Source organism: Oncorhynchus clarkii, chromosome 20 (assembly GCF_045791955.1).
Source record: "Oncorhynchus clarkii lewisi isolate Uvic-CL-2024 chromosome 20, UVic_Ocla_1.0, whole genome shotgun sequence".
In the NCBI taxonomy this organism is placed as follows: Eukaryota; Metazoa; Chordata; class Actinopteri; order Salmoniformes; family Salmonidae; genus Oncorhynchus; species Oncorhynchus clarkii.
The window spans coordinates 4,390,664-4,406,899 of NC_092166.1; the positions used below are offsets into that span (position 1 = coordinate 4,390,664).

The following is a 16,236-nucleotide window of genomic DNA, read 5'->3' on the forward strand; positions in this document are numbered from 1 at the left end:
CTGCCGTTTTACGGGGTCCTAACCAACTGTGTCATTTTGTTTGTTTTTTTCTGCTTTTGTAACTTATTTTGTACGTAATGAAAATTGCTTCGGGTCATCAGAACTCATCTCGAACTGGACAAAGATTTTTTCTTTAATGAGGCCAATATAAGGATATACTGCTTTGTCAAGACAAGGCCCAAATCCCAGTCATCAGCGTGAAGAAAAGACAGAGGAAAGGGGGTAGGAGGGCGAGGTGCAAGTAAGAATTCACTCTCAAAGGACTTTACAACAGCTATATTACTGTAAACCACCACTTCCCTCCGTTTTATTGGCCAACTTCCGTCATTGGAATACAGACTGGATGATCTACGATAAAGACTATCCTACCAACAAGACGTTAAAACTGTAATATCTTATGTTTCACCGAGACGTGGCTGAACAACGACACGGATAATATAGAGCTGGCTGGCTTCTCCGTGCATCGGCAGGACAGAGCAGCTACGTCTGGTAAGACGAGGGGCGGTGGTGTGTGTATTTGTCAATAACTGCTACGTCTGGTAAGACGAGGGGCGGTGGTGTGTGTCTATTTGTCAATAACAGCTGGCGCGCAATGCCTAATATTAAAGAAGTCTCGAGGTATTGCTCGCCTGAGGTAGAGTACCTCATGATAAGCTGTAGACCACACTATCTACCAAGAGTTATTCGTAGCCAGCTATTTACCACCACAAACTGATCCTGGCACCAAGACCTCACTCATCAAGCTTTATAAGGCAATAAGCAAACAACAAAATGCTCAACCAGAAGTGGCGCTCCTAGTGGCCGGGGGACTTAAATGCAGGCAAACTTAAATCAGTTTTACCTCATTTCTACCAGTATGTCAGAGGAACCAGAGGGGGAAAAAAAAAAAAAAAAACTCTAGAACACCTTTTGACAGAGCTTGAAGAATTTCTTTAAGAATAATTTGCAATATTGTACAATCCAGGTGTGGAGTCTCTTAGAGACTTACCCAGAAAGACTCATAGCTCTTAGGGACTTACTCAGAAAGACTCACAGCTCTTAGAGGCTTACCCAGAAAGACTCATAGCTCTTAGGGACTTACCCAGAAATACTCACAGCTGTAATCACTGCCAAAGGTGATTCTAACATGTTTTGACTCAGGGGTGTGAATACTTACGGAAATTTGATATTTCTGTATTTAATTTTCAATGAATTTACTACATTTTTCTACAAACATGTTTTCACTTTGTCATTATGAGGTAGATGAGGGAAAAAACCCATTTTATATTCAGTCTGTAACACAACAACATGTGGAATAAGTCAAGGGGTATGAATACCTGAAGACTCTGTATCAAATCGTAAGGACAAACATCTCTTACCTGAAGAACGTGTGGTGCTCGACACAGGTCTTCCACAGCCTCTTGGCTGCACGGTGGTTAGGGAGCTTGAAGCCAATCGTGCTCTCAAACTGCTCAAACTGCAAGAGATGGTGATGTTACAAGGGTCTCAGAAGAGGGAGAGGAGAGGAGGGAAACGGGAGAGGAGAGGAGAGAGGAGGGAAGGGGGAGAGGAGAGAAGGGGGAGAGGAGAGGAGAGAGGAGAGGAGAGAGTGGGCAGGAGTGAGGAGAGAGAGGAGAGGAGAGAGTGGGCAGGAGAGAGGAGAGAGTGGGCAGGAGAGAGGAGAGAGAGGAGAGGAGAGAGTGGGCAGGAGAGAGGAGAGGAGAGAGTGGGCAGGAGAGAGAGAGAGAGAGAGAGAGAGAGAGAGAGAGAAGAGGAGGGAAGGGGGAGAGGAGAGGAGAGAAGGATGAGAGGATGGATGGGAAGGGGGAGAGGAGAGGAGAGAAGGATGAGAGGAGGGATTGGAAGGTGGAGAAGAGAGGAGAGAAGGGTAGGAGAGGAAAGGGGCAGTGGTCATGTCAGATCAGAAGCAATTAAATGTCCTTAAATATAGTAGTCTGCAACTTTTAATTCATTTCCCAAATAGAAAGTAATGACTAGGGACAAGAGGTTTTCACTGACCACATAACGTAACCAGGAAAAACCCCGGGTCACAGAGAAGTCGTCTGACTAGGCCCCGGGCCACAGAGAAGTCGTCTGACTAGGCCCCGGGCCACAGAGAAGTCGTCTGACTAGGCCCCGGGCCACAGAGAAGTCGTCTGACTAGGCCCCGGGTCACAAAGGAGTCATCTGACTAGGCCCCGGGCCACAGAGAAGTCGTCTGACTAGGCCCCGGGCCACAGAGAAGTCGTCTGACTAGGCCCCGGGATACAGAGAAGTCGTCTGACTAGGCCCCGGGCCAAGGAGAAGTCGTCTGACTAGGCCCCGGGCCACAGAGAAGTCGTCTGACTAGGCCCAGGGCCACAGAGAAGTCGTCTGACTAGGCCCCGGGCCACAGAGAAGTCGTCTGACTAGGCCCCGGGCCAAGGAGAAGTCGTCTGACTAGGCCCCGGGCCACAAAGGAGTCATCTGACTAGGCCCCGGGCCACAAAGGAGTCATCTGACTAGGCCCCGGGCCACAGAGAAGTCGTCTGACTAGGCCCCGGGCCACAGAGAAGTCGTCTGACTAGGCCCCGGGCCACAGAGAAGTCGTCTGACTAGGCCCCGGGCCACAGAGAAGTCGTCTGACTAGGCCCCGGGCCACATAGGAGTCGTCTGACTAGGCCCAGGGCCACAGAGAAGTCGTCTGACTAGGCCCCGGGCCACAGAGAAGTCGTCTGACTAGGCCCCGGGCCAAGGAGAAGTCGTCTGACTAGGCCCCGGGCCAAGGAGAAGTCGTCTGACTAGGCCCCGGGCCACAGAGAAGTCGTCTGACTAGGCCCCGGGCCAAGGAGAAGTCGTCTGACTAGGCCCCGGGCCACAGAGAAGTCGTCTGACTAGGCCCCGGGCCACAGAGAAGTCGTCTGACTAGGCCCCGGGCCACAGAGAAGTCGTCTGACTAGGCCCCGGGCCACAGAGAAGTCTTCTGACTAGGCCCCGGGCCACAGAGAAGTCGTCTGACTAGGCCCCGGGCCACCCAGGAGTCGTCTGACTAGGCCCCGGGCCACAAAGGAGTCATCTGACTAGGCCCCGGGCCACAGAGAAGTCGTCTGACAAGGCCCTGGGCCAAGGAGAAGTCGTCTGACTAGGCCCCGGGCCACAAAGGAGTCATCTGACTAGGCCCCGGGCCACAAAGGAGTCATCTGACTAGGCCCCGGGCCACAAAGGAGTCTTCTGACTAGGCCCCGGGCCACAAAGGAGTCATCTGACTAGGCCCCGGGCCAAGGAGAAGTCGTCTGACTAGGCCCCGGGCCAAGGAGAAGTCGTCTGACTAGGCCCCGGGCCACAGAGAAGTCGTCTGACTAGGCCCCGGGCCAAGGAGAAGTCGTCTGACTAGGCCCCGGGCCAAGGAGAAGTCGTCTGACTAGGCCCCGGGCCAAGGAGAAGTCGTCTGACTAGGCCCCGGGCCAAGGAGAAGTCGTCTGACTAGGCCCCGGGCCACAGAGAAGTCGTCTGACTAGGCCCCGGGCCACAAAGGAGTCGTCTGACTAGGCCCAGGGCCACAGAGAAGTCGTCTGACTAGGCCCCGGGCCACGGAGAAGTCGTCTGACTAGGCCCCGGGCCAAGGAGAAGTCGTCTGACTAGGCCCCGGGCCAAGGAGAAGTCGTCTGACTAGGCCCCGGGCCACAGAGAAGTCGTCTGACTAGGCCCCGGGCCACAAAGGAGTCATCTGACTAGGCCCCGGGCCAAGGAGAAGTCGTCTGACTAGGCCCCGGGCCACAGAGAAGTCGTCTGACAAGGCCCCGGGCCACAGAGAAGTCGTCTGACTAGGCCCCGGGCCACAGAGAAGTCGTCTGACTAGGCCCCGGGCCACAGAGAAGTCGTCTGACTAGGCCCCGGGCCACAAAGGAGTCGTCTGACTAGGCCCCGGGCCACAAAGGAGTCATCTGACTAGGCCCCGGGCCACAAAGGAGTCATCTGACTAGGCCCCGGGCCAAGGAGAAGTCGTCTGACTAGGCCCCGGGCCACAGAGAAGTCGTCTGACTAGGCCCCGGGCCACAAAGGAGTCATCTGACTAGGCCCCGGGCCACAAAGGAGTCATCTGACTAGGCCCCGGGCCACAAAGGAGTCATCTGACTAGGCCCCGGGCCACAAAGGAGTCATCTGACTAGGCCCCGGGCCAAGGAGAAGTCGTCTGACTAGGCCCCGGGCCAAGGAGAAGTCGTCTGACTAGGCCCCGGGCCAAGGAGAAGTCGTCTGACTAGGCCCCGGGCCACAGAGAAGTCGTCTGACTAGGCCCCGGGCCACAAAGGAGTCATCTGACTAGGCCCCGGGCCACAGAGAAGTCGTCTGACTAGGCCCCGGGCCACAGAGAAGTCGTCTGACTAGGCCCCGGGCCACAGAGAAGTCGTCTGACTAGGCCCCGGGCCACAAAGGAGTCATTTGACTAGGCCCCGGGCCACAAAGGAGTCATCTGACTAGGCCCCGGGCCACAGAGAAGTCGTTTGACTAGGCCCCGGGCCACAAAGGAGTCATCTGACTAGGCCCCGGGCCACAAAGGAGTCATCTGTCTAGGCCCCGGGCCAAAAGGAGTCATCTGACTAGGCCCCGGGCCACAAAGGAGTCATCTGACTAGGCCCCGGGCCACAAAGGAGTCATCTGACTAGGCCCCGGGCCACAAAGGAGTCATCTGACTAGGCCCCGGGCCACAAAGGAGTCATCTGACTAGGCCCCGGGCCACAAAGGAGTCATCTGACTAGGCCCCGGGCCACAAAGGAGTCATCTGACTAGGCCCCGGGCCAAGGAGAAGTCGTCTGACTAGGCCCCGGGCCAAGGAGAAGTCGTCTGACTAGGCCCCGGGCCAAGGAGAAGTCGTCTGACTAGGCCCCGGGCCAAGGAGAAGTCGTCTGACTAGGCCCCGGGCCAAGGAGAAGTCGTCTGACTAGGCCCCGGGCCACAGAGAAGTCGTCTGACTAGGCCCCGGGCCAAGGAGAAGTCGTCTGACTAGGCCCCGGGCCACAGAGAAGTCGTCTGACTAGGCCCCGGGCCACAGAGAAGTCGTCTGACTAGGCCCCGGGCCACAAAGGAGTCGTCTGACTAGGCCCCGGGCCACAAAGGAGTCATCTGACTAGGCCCCGGTCCACTGAGAAGTCGTCTGACAAGGCCCTGGGCCAAGGAGAAGTCGTCTGACTAGGCCCCGGGCCACAAAGGAGTCATCTGACTAGGCCCCGGGCCACAAAGGAGTCATCTGACTAGGCCCCGGGCCACAAAGGAGTCATCTGACTAGGCCCCGGGCCACAAAGGAGTCATCTGACTAGGCCCCGGGCCACAAAGGAGTCATCTGACTAGGCCCCGGGCCAAGGAGAAGTCGTCTGACTAGGCCCCGGGCCAAGGAGAAGTCGTCTGACTAGGCCCCGGGCCAAGGAGAAGTCGTCTGACTAGGCCCCGGGCCACAGAGAAGTCGTCTGACTAGGCCCCGGGCCAAGGAGAAGTCGTCTGACTAGGCCCCGGGCCAAGGAGAAGTCGTCTGACTAGGCCCCGGGCCAAGGAGAAGTCGTCTGACTAGGCCCCGGGCCACAGAGAAGTCGTCTGACTAGGCCCCGGGCCACAAAGCAGTCGTCTGACTAGGCCCAGGGCCACAGAGAAGTCGTCTGACTAGGCCCCGGGCCACGGAGAAGTCGTCTGACTAGGCCCCGGGCCAAGGAGAAGTCATCTGACTAGGCCCCGGGCCAAGGAGAAGTCGTCTGACTAGGCCCCGGGCCACAGAGAAGTCGTCTGACTAGGCCCCGGGCCACAAAGGAGTCATCTGACTAGGCCCCGGGCCAAGGAGAAGTCGTCTGACTAGGCCCCGGGCCACAGAGAAGTCGTCTGACAAGGCCCCGGGCCACAGAGAAGTCGTCTGACTAGGCCCCGGGCCACAGAGAAGTCGTCTGACTAGGCCCCGGGCCACAGAGAAGTCGTCTGACTAGGCCCCGGGCCACAAAGGAGTCGTCTGACTAGGCCCCGGGCCACAAAGGAGTCATCTGACTAGGCCCCGGGCCACAGAGAAGTCGTCTGACTAGGCCCCGGGCCACAAAGGAGTCATCTGACTAGGCCCCGGGCCACAAAGGAGTCATCTGACTAGGCCCCGGGCCACAAAGGAGTCATCTGACTAGGCCCCGGGCCAAGGAGAAGTCGCCTGACTAGGCCCCGGGCCAAGGAGAAGTCGTCTGACTAGGCCCCGGGCCAAGGAGAAGTCGTCTGACTAGGCCCCGGGCCACAGAGAAGTCGTCTGACTAGGCCCCGGGCCACAAAGGAGTCATCTGACTAGGCCCCGGGCCAAGGAGAAGTCGTCTGACTAGGCCCCGGGCCACAGAGAAGTCGTCTGACTAGGCCCCGGGCCACAGAGAAGTCGTCTGACTAGGCCCCGGGCCACAGAGAAGTCGTCTGACTAGGCCCCGGGCCACAGAGAAGTCGTCTGACTAGGCCCCGGGCCACAAAGGAGTCATCTGACTAGGCCCCGGGCCACAGAGAAGTCGTTTGACTAGGCCCCGGGCCACAAAGGAGTCATCTGACTAGGCCCCGGGCCACAAAGGAGTCATCTGACTAGGCCCCGGGCCACAAAGGAGTCATCTGACTAGGCCCCGGGCCACAAAGGAGTCATCTGACTAGGCCCCGGGCCACAAAGGAGTCATCTGACTAGGCCCCGGGCCACAAAGGAGTCATCTGACTAGGCCCCGGGCCACAAAGGAGTCATCTGACTAGGCCCCGGGCCACAAAGGAGTCATCTGACTAGGCCCCGGGCCACAAAGGAGTCATCTGACTAGGCCCCGGGCCAAGGAGAAGTCGTCTGACTAGGCCCCGGGCCAAGGAGAAGTCGTCTGACTAGGCCCCGGGCCAAGGAGAAGTCGTCTGACTAGGCCCCGGGCCAAGGAGAAGTCGTCTGACTAGGCCCCGGGCCAAGGAGAAGTCGTCTGACTAGGCCCCGGGCCAAGGAGAAGTCGTCTGACTAGGCCCCGGGCCACAGAGAAGTCGTCTGACTAGGCCCCGGGCCACAGAGAAGTCGTCTGACTAGGCCCCGGGCCACAGAGAAGTCGTCTGACTAGGCCCCGGGCCACAGAGAAGTCGTCTGACTAGGCCCCGGGCCACAGAGAAGTCGTCTGACTAGGCCCCGGGCCACAGAGAAGTCGTCTGACTAGGCCCCGGGCCACAAAGGAGTCATCTGACTAGGCCCCGGGCCACAAAGGAGTCATCTGACTAGGCCCGGGGCCACAAAGGAGTCGTCTGACTAGGCCCGGGGCCACAAAGGAGTCGTCTGACTAGGCCCCGGGCCACAAAGGAGTCGTCTGACTAGGCCCCGGGCCACAGAGAAGTCGTCTGACTAGGCGCCGGGCCACAAAGGAGTCATCTGACTAGGCCCCGGGCCACAAAAGAGTCGTCTGACTAGGCCCCGGGCCACAGAGAAGTCATCTGACTAGGCCCCGGGCCACAAAGGAGTCGTCTGACTAGGCCCCGGGCCACAGAGAAGTCGTCTGACTAGGCCCCGGGCCACAGAGAAGTCGTCTGACTAGGCCCCGGGCCACAGAGAAGTCGTCTGACTAGGCCCCGGGCCACAGAGAAGTCGTCTGACTAGGCCCCGGGCCACAGAGAAGTCGTCTGACTAGGCCCCGGGCCACAGAGAAGTCGTCTGACTAGGCCCCGGGCCACAGAGAAGTCGTCTTACTAGGCCCCGGGCCACAGAGAAGTCGTCTGACTAGGCCCCGGGCCACAGAGAAGTCGTCTGACTAGGCCCCGGGCCACAGAGAAGTCGTCTGCCTAGGCCCCGGGCCGTAATTTTTCCTGGTCAAGTCACATGGTAAAACACCTGCCCCGGTTTGTAACAGATCTACAGTTGTTGTTGATGTTGTTGGTGTGTTTACCTCTCCGGGGCGTATCTTGATGTAGAAGTTGTTTCTCTTGTAGGAGATCTTGAGGACCTTGGGCCAGGCAAACCGGTTGATTCTCAGTCTGTCTCTGTAGATGAGCAGACCACTGGAGCACACGCCTAGCATGATCTCTACGCCTTCAGAGTCCTGGAACACACCCAATTAGTACACAAAGAAGGAGTTTCAGTACCCCTTCACTAGGAAGTATGAAACAGAACCACAACGCTGAGAAGGCAGTGATTCTTCTCTTTCTCTAACAGTCGTGGAGGGAGGAAGGGTAGAGGATGGGCAACGGACAGGCAGGCGGATACCGGAGCATGGCTTCGTCTCTCACCTCCTACTCTACATGTACACGACGTGAGGGACGGGTGTATCTGGGGTCCGAGGGGGGTGGGGGGGGGACACACACGTTGGAGAGGGTGATGATGGGTAAAAACAAGCCACAGTTAGCATGACGACCGCTAAGCTAAAGCCATGCGTGAATAATAAACACACCACACGATGCAGCGGGTCGCTTACCTCCCCTTTAGCTGGAGCCAAACACTCAAACAGGCTTCCTACCAACTAGCCAGGTGGTTTAATGAGAGGAGAGAAAACAACAATGCTGATACTGATCCGATTTAACGAGTCAAATGGATTATTAAATGGCAAAAAAAATACATCTGTATTCAAAGTGTACTAGTGGATGGAAGCTACTTCTCCCTGTTCCTCACTACTAATCTGTATTCAAAGTGTACTAGTGGATGGAAGCTACTTCTCCCTGTTCCTCACTACTAATCTGTATTCAAAGTGTACTAGTGGATGGAAGCTACTTCTCCTTGTTCCTCACTACTAATCTGTATTCAAAGTGTACTAGTGGATGGAAGCTACTTCTCCCTGTTCCTCACTACTAATCTGTATTCAAAGTGTACTAGTGGATGGAAGCTACTTCTCCTTGTTCCTCACTACTAATCTGTATTCAAAGTGTACTAGTGGATGGAAGCTACTTCTCCTTGTTCCTCACTACTAATCTGTATTCAAAGTGTACTAGTGGATGGAAGCTACTTCTCCTTGTTCCTCACTACTAATCTGTATTCAAAGTGTACTAGTGGATGGAAGCTACTTCTCCTTGTTCCTCACTACTAATCTGTATTCAAAGTGTACTAGTGGATGGAAGCTACTTCTCCTTGTTCCTCACTACTAATCTGTATTCAAAGTGTACTAGTGGATGGAAGCTACTTCTCCTTGTTCCTCACTACTAATCTGTATTCAAAGTGTACTAGTGGATGGAAGCTACTTCTCCTTGTTCCTCACTACTAATCTGTATTCAAAGTGTACTAGTGGATGGAAGCTACTTCTCCTTGTTCCTCACTACTAATCTGTATTCAAAGTGTACTAGTGGATGGAAGCTACTTCTCCCTGTTCCTCACTACTAATCTGTATTCAAAGTGTACTAGTGGATGGAAGCTACTTCTCCTTGTTCCTCACTACTAATCTGTATTCAAAGTGTACTAGTGGATGGAAGCTACTTCTCCTTGTTCCTCACTACTAATCTGTATTCAAAGTGTACTAGTGGATGGAAGCTACTTCTCCTTGTTCCTCACTACTAATCTGTATTCAAAGTGTACTAGTGGATGGAAGCTACTTCTCCTTGTTCCTCACTACTAATCTGTATTCAAAGTGTACTAGTGGATGGAAGCTACTTCTCCTTGTTCCTCACTACTAATCTGTATTCAAAGTGTACTAGTGGATGGAAGCTACTTCTCCTTGTTCCTCACTACTAATCTGTATTCAAAGTGTACTAGTGGATGGAAGCTACTTCTCCTTGTTCCTCACTACTAATCTGTATTCAAAGTGTACTAGTGGATGGAAGCTACTTCTCCCTGTTCCTCACTACTAATCTGTATTCAAAGTGTACTAGTGGATGGAAGCTACTTCTCCTTGTTCCTCACTACTAATCTGTATTCAAAGTGTACTAGTGGATGGAAGCTACTTCTCCTTGTTCCTCACTACTAATCTGTATTCAAAGTGTACTAGTGGATGGAAGCTACTTCTCCTTGTTCCTCACTACTAATCTGTATTCAAAGTGTACTAGTGGATGGAAGCTACTTCTCCCTGTTCCTCACTACTAATCTGTATTCAAAGTGTACTAGTGGATGGAAGCTACTTCTCCTTGTTCCTCACTACTAATCTGTATTCAAAGTGTACTAGTGGATGGAAGCTACTTCTCCCTGTTCCTCACTACTAATCTGTATTCAAAGTGTACTAGTGGATGGAAGCTACTTCTCCTTGTTCCTCACTACTAATCTGTATTCAAAGTGTACTAGTGGATGGAAGCTACTTCTCCTTGTTCCTCACTACTAATCTGTATTCAAAGTGTACTAGTGGATGGAAGCTACTTCTCCTTGTTCCTCACTACTAATCTGTATTCAAAGTGTACTAGTGGATGGAAGCTACTTCTCCTTGTTCCTCACTACTAATCTGTATTCAAAGTGTATTAGGCAACGCCATTCCTCCTTAGTTGACTCTTTTAAGGGACCATCATCAATATCTCAGTCCCACCTAGATGGGATACTTTCACTGTTCAAAGTGCTTGTGATTACTGACCAGTATCTGACATCGGGATCAACAGTGGCGTTTTCAATGTGTTGAAATGAGTGGTGTGTCAGTCTGGAAATCTGACGCTGCTGGCCTGGTCTGTCTGTCTGTCTCTCCGCGTCTGTCTATCTGCCCGCCTCTCTCTCTCTCCGCGCCGGTCTGTCTGCCCGCCTCTCTCTCTCTCTCCGCGTCGGTCTGTCTGCCCGCCTCTCTCTCTCTCTCCGCGTCAGTCTGTCTGTCCGTCTGTCTCTCTCTCTCTACATCCGTCGGTTTCTCTGTCCGTCTGTCTCTCTCTCTCCGCGTCGGTCTGTCTGCCCGTCTCTCTCTACATCGGTCTGTCTGTCTGTCTCTCTCTACATTGGTCTGTCTGTCTGTCTCTACATCGGTCTGTCTGTCTGTCTCTACATCGGTCTGTCTGTCTGTCCCTACATCGGTCTGTCTGTCTGTCTCTACATCGGTCTGTCTGTCTGTCCCTACATCGGTCTGTCTGTCTGTCCCTACATCGGTCTGTCTGTCTGTCCCTACATCGGTCTGTCTGTCTGTCCCCCCCCCCCCCCCTCCATCTGTCTGCCCAATGAGATTAATACAATCAAGCACGTCATTAAGACAGAGGAGACTACACTACATAATCTCAAGGGAGCCAAGTCAGGCCAGTCCAAGGCGGAGCCTCATGGAGTCAGTGAGACTAACAGCGATGGTAACAGTCAGTGAAACTAACAGCGATGGTAACAGTCAGTGAGACTAACAGAGATGGTAACAGTCAGTGAGACTAACAGCGATGGTAACAGTCAGTGAGACTAACAGCGATGGTAACAGTCAGTGAGACTAACAGCGATGGTAACAGTCAGTGAGACTAACAGCGATGGTAACAGTCAGTGAGACTAACAGCGATGGTAACAGTCAGTGAGACTAACAGCGATGGTAACAGTCAGTGAGACTAACAGCGATGGTAACAGTCAGTGAGACTAACAGCGATGGTAACAGTCAGTGAAACTAACAGCGATGGTAACAGTCAGTGAAACTAACAGCGATGGTAACAGTCAGTGAAACTAACAGCGATGGTAACAGTCAGTGAAACTAACAGCGATGGTAACAGTCAGTGAAACTAACAGCGATGGTAACAGTCAGTGAAACTAACAGCGATGGTAACAGTCAGTGAAACTAACAGCGATGGTAACAGTCAGTGAAACTAACAGCGATGGTAACAGTCAGTGAAACTAACAGCGATGGTAACAGTCAGTGAAACTAACAGCGATGGTAACAGTCAGTGAAACTAACAGCGATGGTAACAGTCAGTGAAACTAACAGCGATGGTAACAGTCAGTGAAACTAACAGCGATGGTAACAGTCAGTGAAACTAACAGCGATGGTAACAGTCAGTGAAACTAACAGCGATGGTAACAGTCAGTGAAACTAACAGCGATGGTAACAGTCAGTGAAACTAACAGAGATGGTAACAGTCAGTGAAACTAACAGAGATGGTAACAGTCAGGCAGCAGTCCTGCTAGAGCGGAGGAAGATGGCCCCAGGCAGTTGGCTCACAGCACATACAGACATTGAAGTAGCAGCCCAGTGTTGGTGTTAAGCATGGTATCGACATCACTGATGACATCACTGAGACAGCAGCAGTGCATTGGAAGGACTAGCAGAGTGCCTCTGACAAAGCAGTGAAGTGAGGGAGAGAGTTTGGTGTGGTGTGTGTGTGTGGTGTGGTGTATGTAGGTATGTGGTGTGTGCGGTGTATGTGGGTATGTGGTGTGTGTGTGTGTAGGTGTGTGTGTGTGTGTGTGGTGTATGTAGGTGTGTGTGTGTGGTGTATGTAGGTGTGTGTGTGTGGTGTATGTAGGTGTGTGTGTGGTGTATGTAGGTGTGTGTGCGGTGTATGTAGGTGTGTGTGTGGTGTATGTAGGTGTGTGTGTGTGGTGTATGTAGGTGTGTGTGTGTGGTGTATGTAGGTGTGTGTGTGTGTGGTGTATATAGGTGTGTGTGTGTGGTGTATGTAGGTGTGTGTGTGTGTGTGGTGTATGTAGGTGTGTGTGTGTGGTGTATGTAGGTGTGTGTGTGTGGTGTATGTAGGTGTGTGGTGTGTGTGTGTGGTGTATATAGGTGTGTGTGTGTGGTGTATGTAGGTGTGTGTGTGGTGTATGTAGGTGTGTGTGTGGTGTATGTAGGTGTGTGTGTGGTGTATGTAGGTGTGTGGTGTGTGTGTGGTGTATATAGGTGTGTGTGTGTGGTGTATGTAGGTGTGTGTGTGGTGTATGTAGGTGTGTGTGTGTGGTGTATGTAGGTGTGTGTGTGGTGTATGTAGGTGTGTGTGTGTGGTGTATGTAGGTGTGTGTGTGTGGTGTATGTAGGTGTGTGTGTGTGGTGTATGTAGGTGTGTGTGTGTGTGTGTGGTGTATATAGGTGTGTGTGTGTGGTGTATGTAGGTGTGTGTGTGTGTGTGTGGTGTATGTAGGTGTGTGTGTGTGGTGTATGTAGGTGTGTGTGTGGTGTGTATGTAGGTGTGTGGTGTGTGTGTGTGGTGTATATAGGTGTGTGTGTGTGGTGTATGTAGGTGTGTGTGTGTGTGTGTGGTGTATGTAGGTGTGTGTGTGGTGTATGTAGGTGTGTGTGTGGTGTATGTAGGTGTGTGGTGTGTGTGTGGTGTATATAGGTGTGTGTGTGTGGTGTATGTAGGTGTGTGGTGTGTGTGTGTGTGTGTGGTGTATGTAGGTGTGTGTGTGTGTGTGTGGTGTATATAGGTGTGTGTGTGTGTGTGTGTGTGGTGTATGTAGGTGTGTGTGTGTGTGTGGTGTATGTAGGTGTGTGTGTGTGGTGTATGTAGGTGTGTATGTGTGTGTGTGTGTGTGTGGTGTATGTAGGTGTGTGTGTGTGTGTGTGGTGTATGTAGGTGTGTGTGTGTGTGTGTGGTGTATGTAGGTGTGTGTGTGTGGTGTACGTAGGTTGTGGTGTGTGTGTGTGTGTGTGGTGTATGTAGGTGTGTGTGTGGTGTGTGTAGGTGTGTGTGTGTGGTGTGTGTGTAGGTGTGTGTGTAGGTGTGTGTGTGTGTGTGTGTGTGTGTGTGTGTGTGTGTGTGTGTGTGTGTGTGTGTGTACCTTGGCGTGATGCAGGTCTACTCCATACATGGACAGTTTCTTGGCATTCTCCAGAAAGTGTAACTCTGCTTCAGCTGGGGTCATCCCTCTGAAAACAGACATCAGGCATCAACTACATGTCCTGTAACTACGGGGCTCAGAGATGTCCTGTAACTACGGGGCTCAGAGATGTCCTGTAACTACGGGGCTCAGAGATGTCCTGTAACTACGGGGCTCAGAGATGTCCTGTAACTACGGGGCTCAGAGATGTCCTGTAACTACGGGGCTCAGAGATGTCCTGTAACTACGGGGCTCAGAGATGTCCTGTAACTACGGGGCTCAGAGATGTCCTGTAACTACGGGGCTCAGAGATGTCCTGTAACTACGGGGCTCAGAGATGTCCTGTAACTACGGGGCTCAGAGATGTCCTGTAACTACGGGGAATATCTATTGCCGGACATACTTGTAGTTCTTGTGTAGGTCCATGACCTTGTCCTCGAGTTCCTTGGTGTGGTTTGGAGCGAAGCGGAGCTCACTGTTGTACTCCGTCTCCTCGGGGTCGTAGTCCCCCAGCTCTGACTGGACCGTGTAGGAGCCCAGTATGGTGTGGGTGGTGAAGGAACAGGGGAGACGACCAGACACCATGTCATCACGCAGCTGGAGACACAGGTAGTACCTAGAGAGAGAGAGAGGAGGGGGGAGAGAGAGCGAGAGAGCGGAGGGGGGAGAGAGAGCGGAGGGGGGAGAGAGAGCGGAGGGGGGAGAGAGCGCGGAGGGGGGAGAGAGCGCGGAGGGGGGAGAGAGAGAGTGGGAGAGTAAAACAGAGAAGGGGAGAGGGGGAGAGAGAGGGAGAGAGTGGGTGATGCCAGTACGATTATTAAACCATAAATAGCAACATACTGTATTTCAGAGGCTTTGACAATGCAGTCGATCCATCCAACTCACCTGGTAATGTCTTCAGACAGCTGGGCAGGGTCTGGGGGGTAGAACTTGACGTTGAAGCCAAAGTTCCAGGGGCCACCTGCAGAACAATAAGGTATAGACTATAGTATAGTGTTCCAGGGGCCACCTGCAGAACAATAAAGTATAGACAATAGTATAGTGTTCCAGGGGCCACCTGCAGAACAATAAGGTATAGACTATAGTATAGTGTTCCAGGGGCCACCTGCAGAACAATAAGGTATAGACTATAGTATAGTGTTCCAGGGGCCACCTGCAGAACAATAAGGTATAGACTATAGTATAGTGTTCCAGGGGCCACCTGCAGAACAATAAGGTATAGACTATAGTATAGTGTTCCAGGGGCCACCTGCAGAATAATAAAGTATAGACTATAGTATAGTGTTCCAGGGGCCACCTGCAGAACAATAAGGTATAGACTATAGTATAGTGTTCCAGGGGCCACCTGCAGAACAATAAGGTATAGACTATAGTATAGTGTTCCAGGGGCCACCTGCAGAACAATAAGGTATAGACTATAGTATAGTGTTCCAGGGGCCACCTGCAGAACAATAAGGTATAGACTATAGTATAGTGTTCCAGGGGCCACCTGCAGAACAATAAGGTATAGACTATAGTATAGTGTTCCAGGGGCCACCTGCAGAATAATAAAGTATAGACTATAGTATAGTGTTCCAGGGGCCACCTGCAGAACAATAAGGTATAGTATAGACTATAGTAGTGTTGTATAGTATAGACTACAGTAGTGAAGTATAGACCATAGTAGTGAAGTATAGTATAGACTATAGTAGTGTTGTATAGTATAGACTATAGTAGTGAAGTATAGTATAGACTATAGTAGTGTTGTATAGTATAGACTATAGTAGTGTTGTATAGTATAGACTATAGTAGTGTTGTATAGTATAGACTATAGTAGTGTTGTATAGTATAGACTATAGTAGTGTTGTATAGTATAGACTATAGTAGTGAAGTATAGTATAGACTATAGTAGTGAAGTATAGTATAGACTATAGTAGTGAAGTATAGTATAGACTATAGTAGTGAAGTATAGTATAGACTATAGTAGTGAAGTATAGTATAGACTATAGTAGTGAAGTATAGTATAGACTATAGTAGTGAAGTATAGTATAGACTACAGTATAGACTATAGTAGTGTTGTATAGTATAGACTATAGTAGTGAAGTATAGTATAGACTATAGTAGTGAAGTATAGTATAGACTACAGTATAGGCTATAGTAGTGTTGTATAGTATAGACTATAGTATAGACTATAGTAGTGTTGTATAGTATAGACTATAGTAGTGAAGTATAGTATAGACTATAGTAGTGAAGTATAGTATAGACTATAGTAGTGAAGTATAGTATAGACTATAGTAGTGAAGTATAGTATAGACTACAGTATAGACTATAGTAGTGTTGTATAGTATAGACTATAGTATAGACTATAGTAGTGTTGTATAGTATAGACTATAGTAGTGAAGTATAGTATAGACTATAGTAGTGAAGTATAGTATAGACTATAGTAGTGAAGTATAGTATAGACTACAGTATAGACTATAGTAGTGTTGTATAGTATAGACTATAGTAGTGTTGTATAGTATAGACTATAGTAGTGTTGTATAGTATAGACTATAGTAGTGTTGTATAGTATAGACTATAGTAGTGTTGTATAGTATAGACTATAGTAGTGTTGTATAGTATAGACTATAGTAGTGTTGTATAGTATTGACTATAGTAGTGTTGTATAGTATAGACTATAGTAG

At 51.3% G+C, this 16,236-nt stretch overlaps 1 protein-coding gene across 6 annotated transcripts in view; it reads right to left on the reverse strand.

Moving 5' to 3' along the window:
* Nucleotides 1-16,236, reverse strand: part of LOC139375789 (band 4.1-like protein 3) — a 97,251-nt gene that overhangs the window by 41,686 nt on the left and 39,329 nt on the right. For all 6 annotated transcript variants that reach the window (XM_071117647.1, XM_071117648.1, XM_071117646.1 and 3 more), the window contains exons 6-10: nt 14,459-14,534; nt 13,977-14,189; nt 13,535-13,622; nt 7,854-8,006; nt 1,359-1,456 (exon numbers count right to left, since the gene is read on the reverse strand). In XM_071117647.1, coding sequence (XP_070973748.1) covers nt 1,359-1,456; nt 7,854-8,006; nt 13,535-13,622; nt 13,977-14,189; nt 14,459-14,534 — 628 coding nt within the window. The remainder of the gene's footprint in view (nt 1-1,358; nt 1,457-7,853; nt 8,007-13,534; nt 13,623-13,976; nt 14,190-14,458; nt 14,535-16,236) is intronic.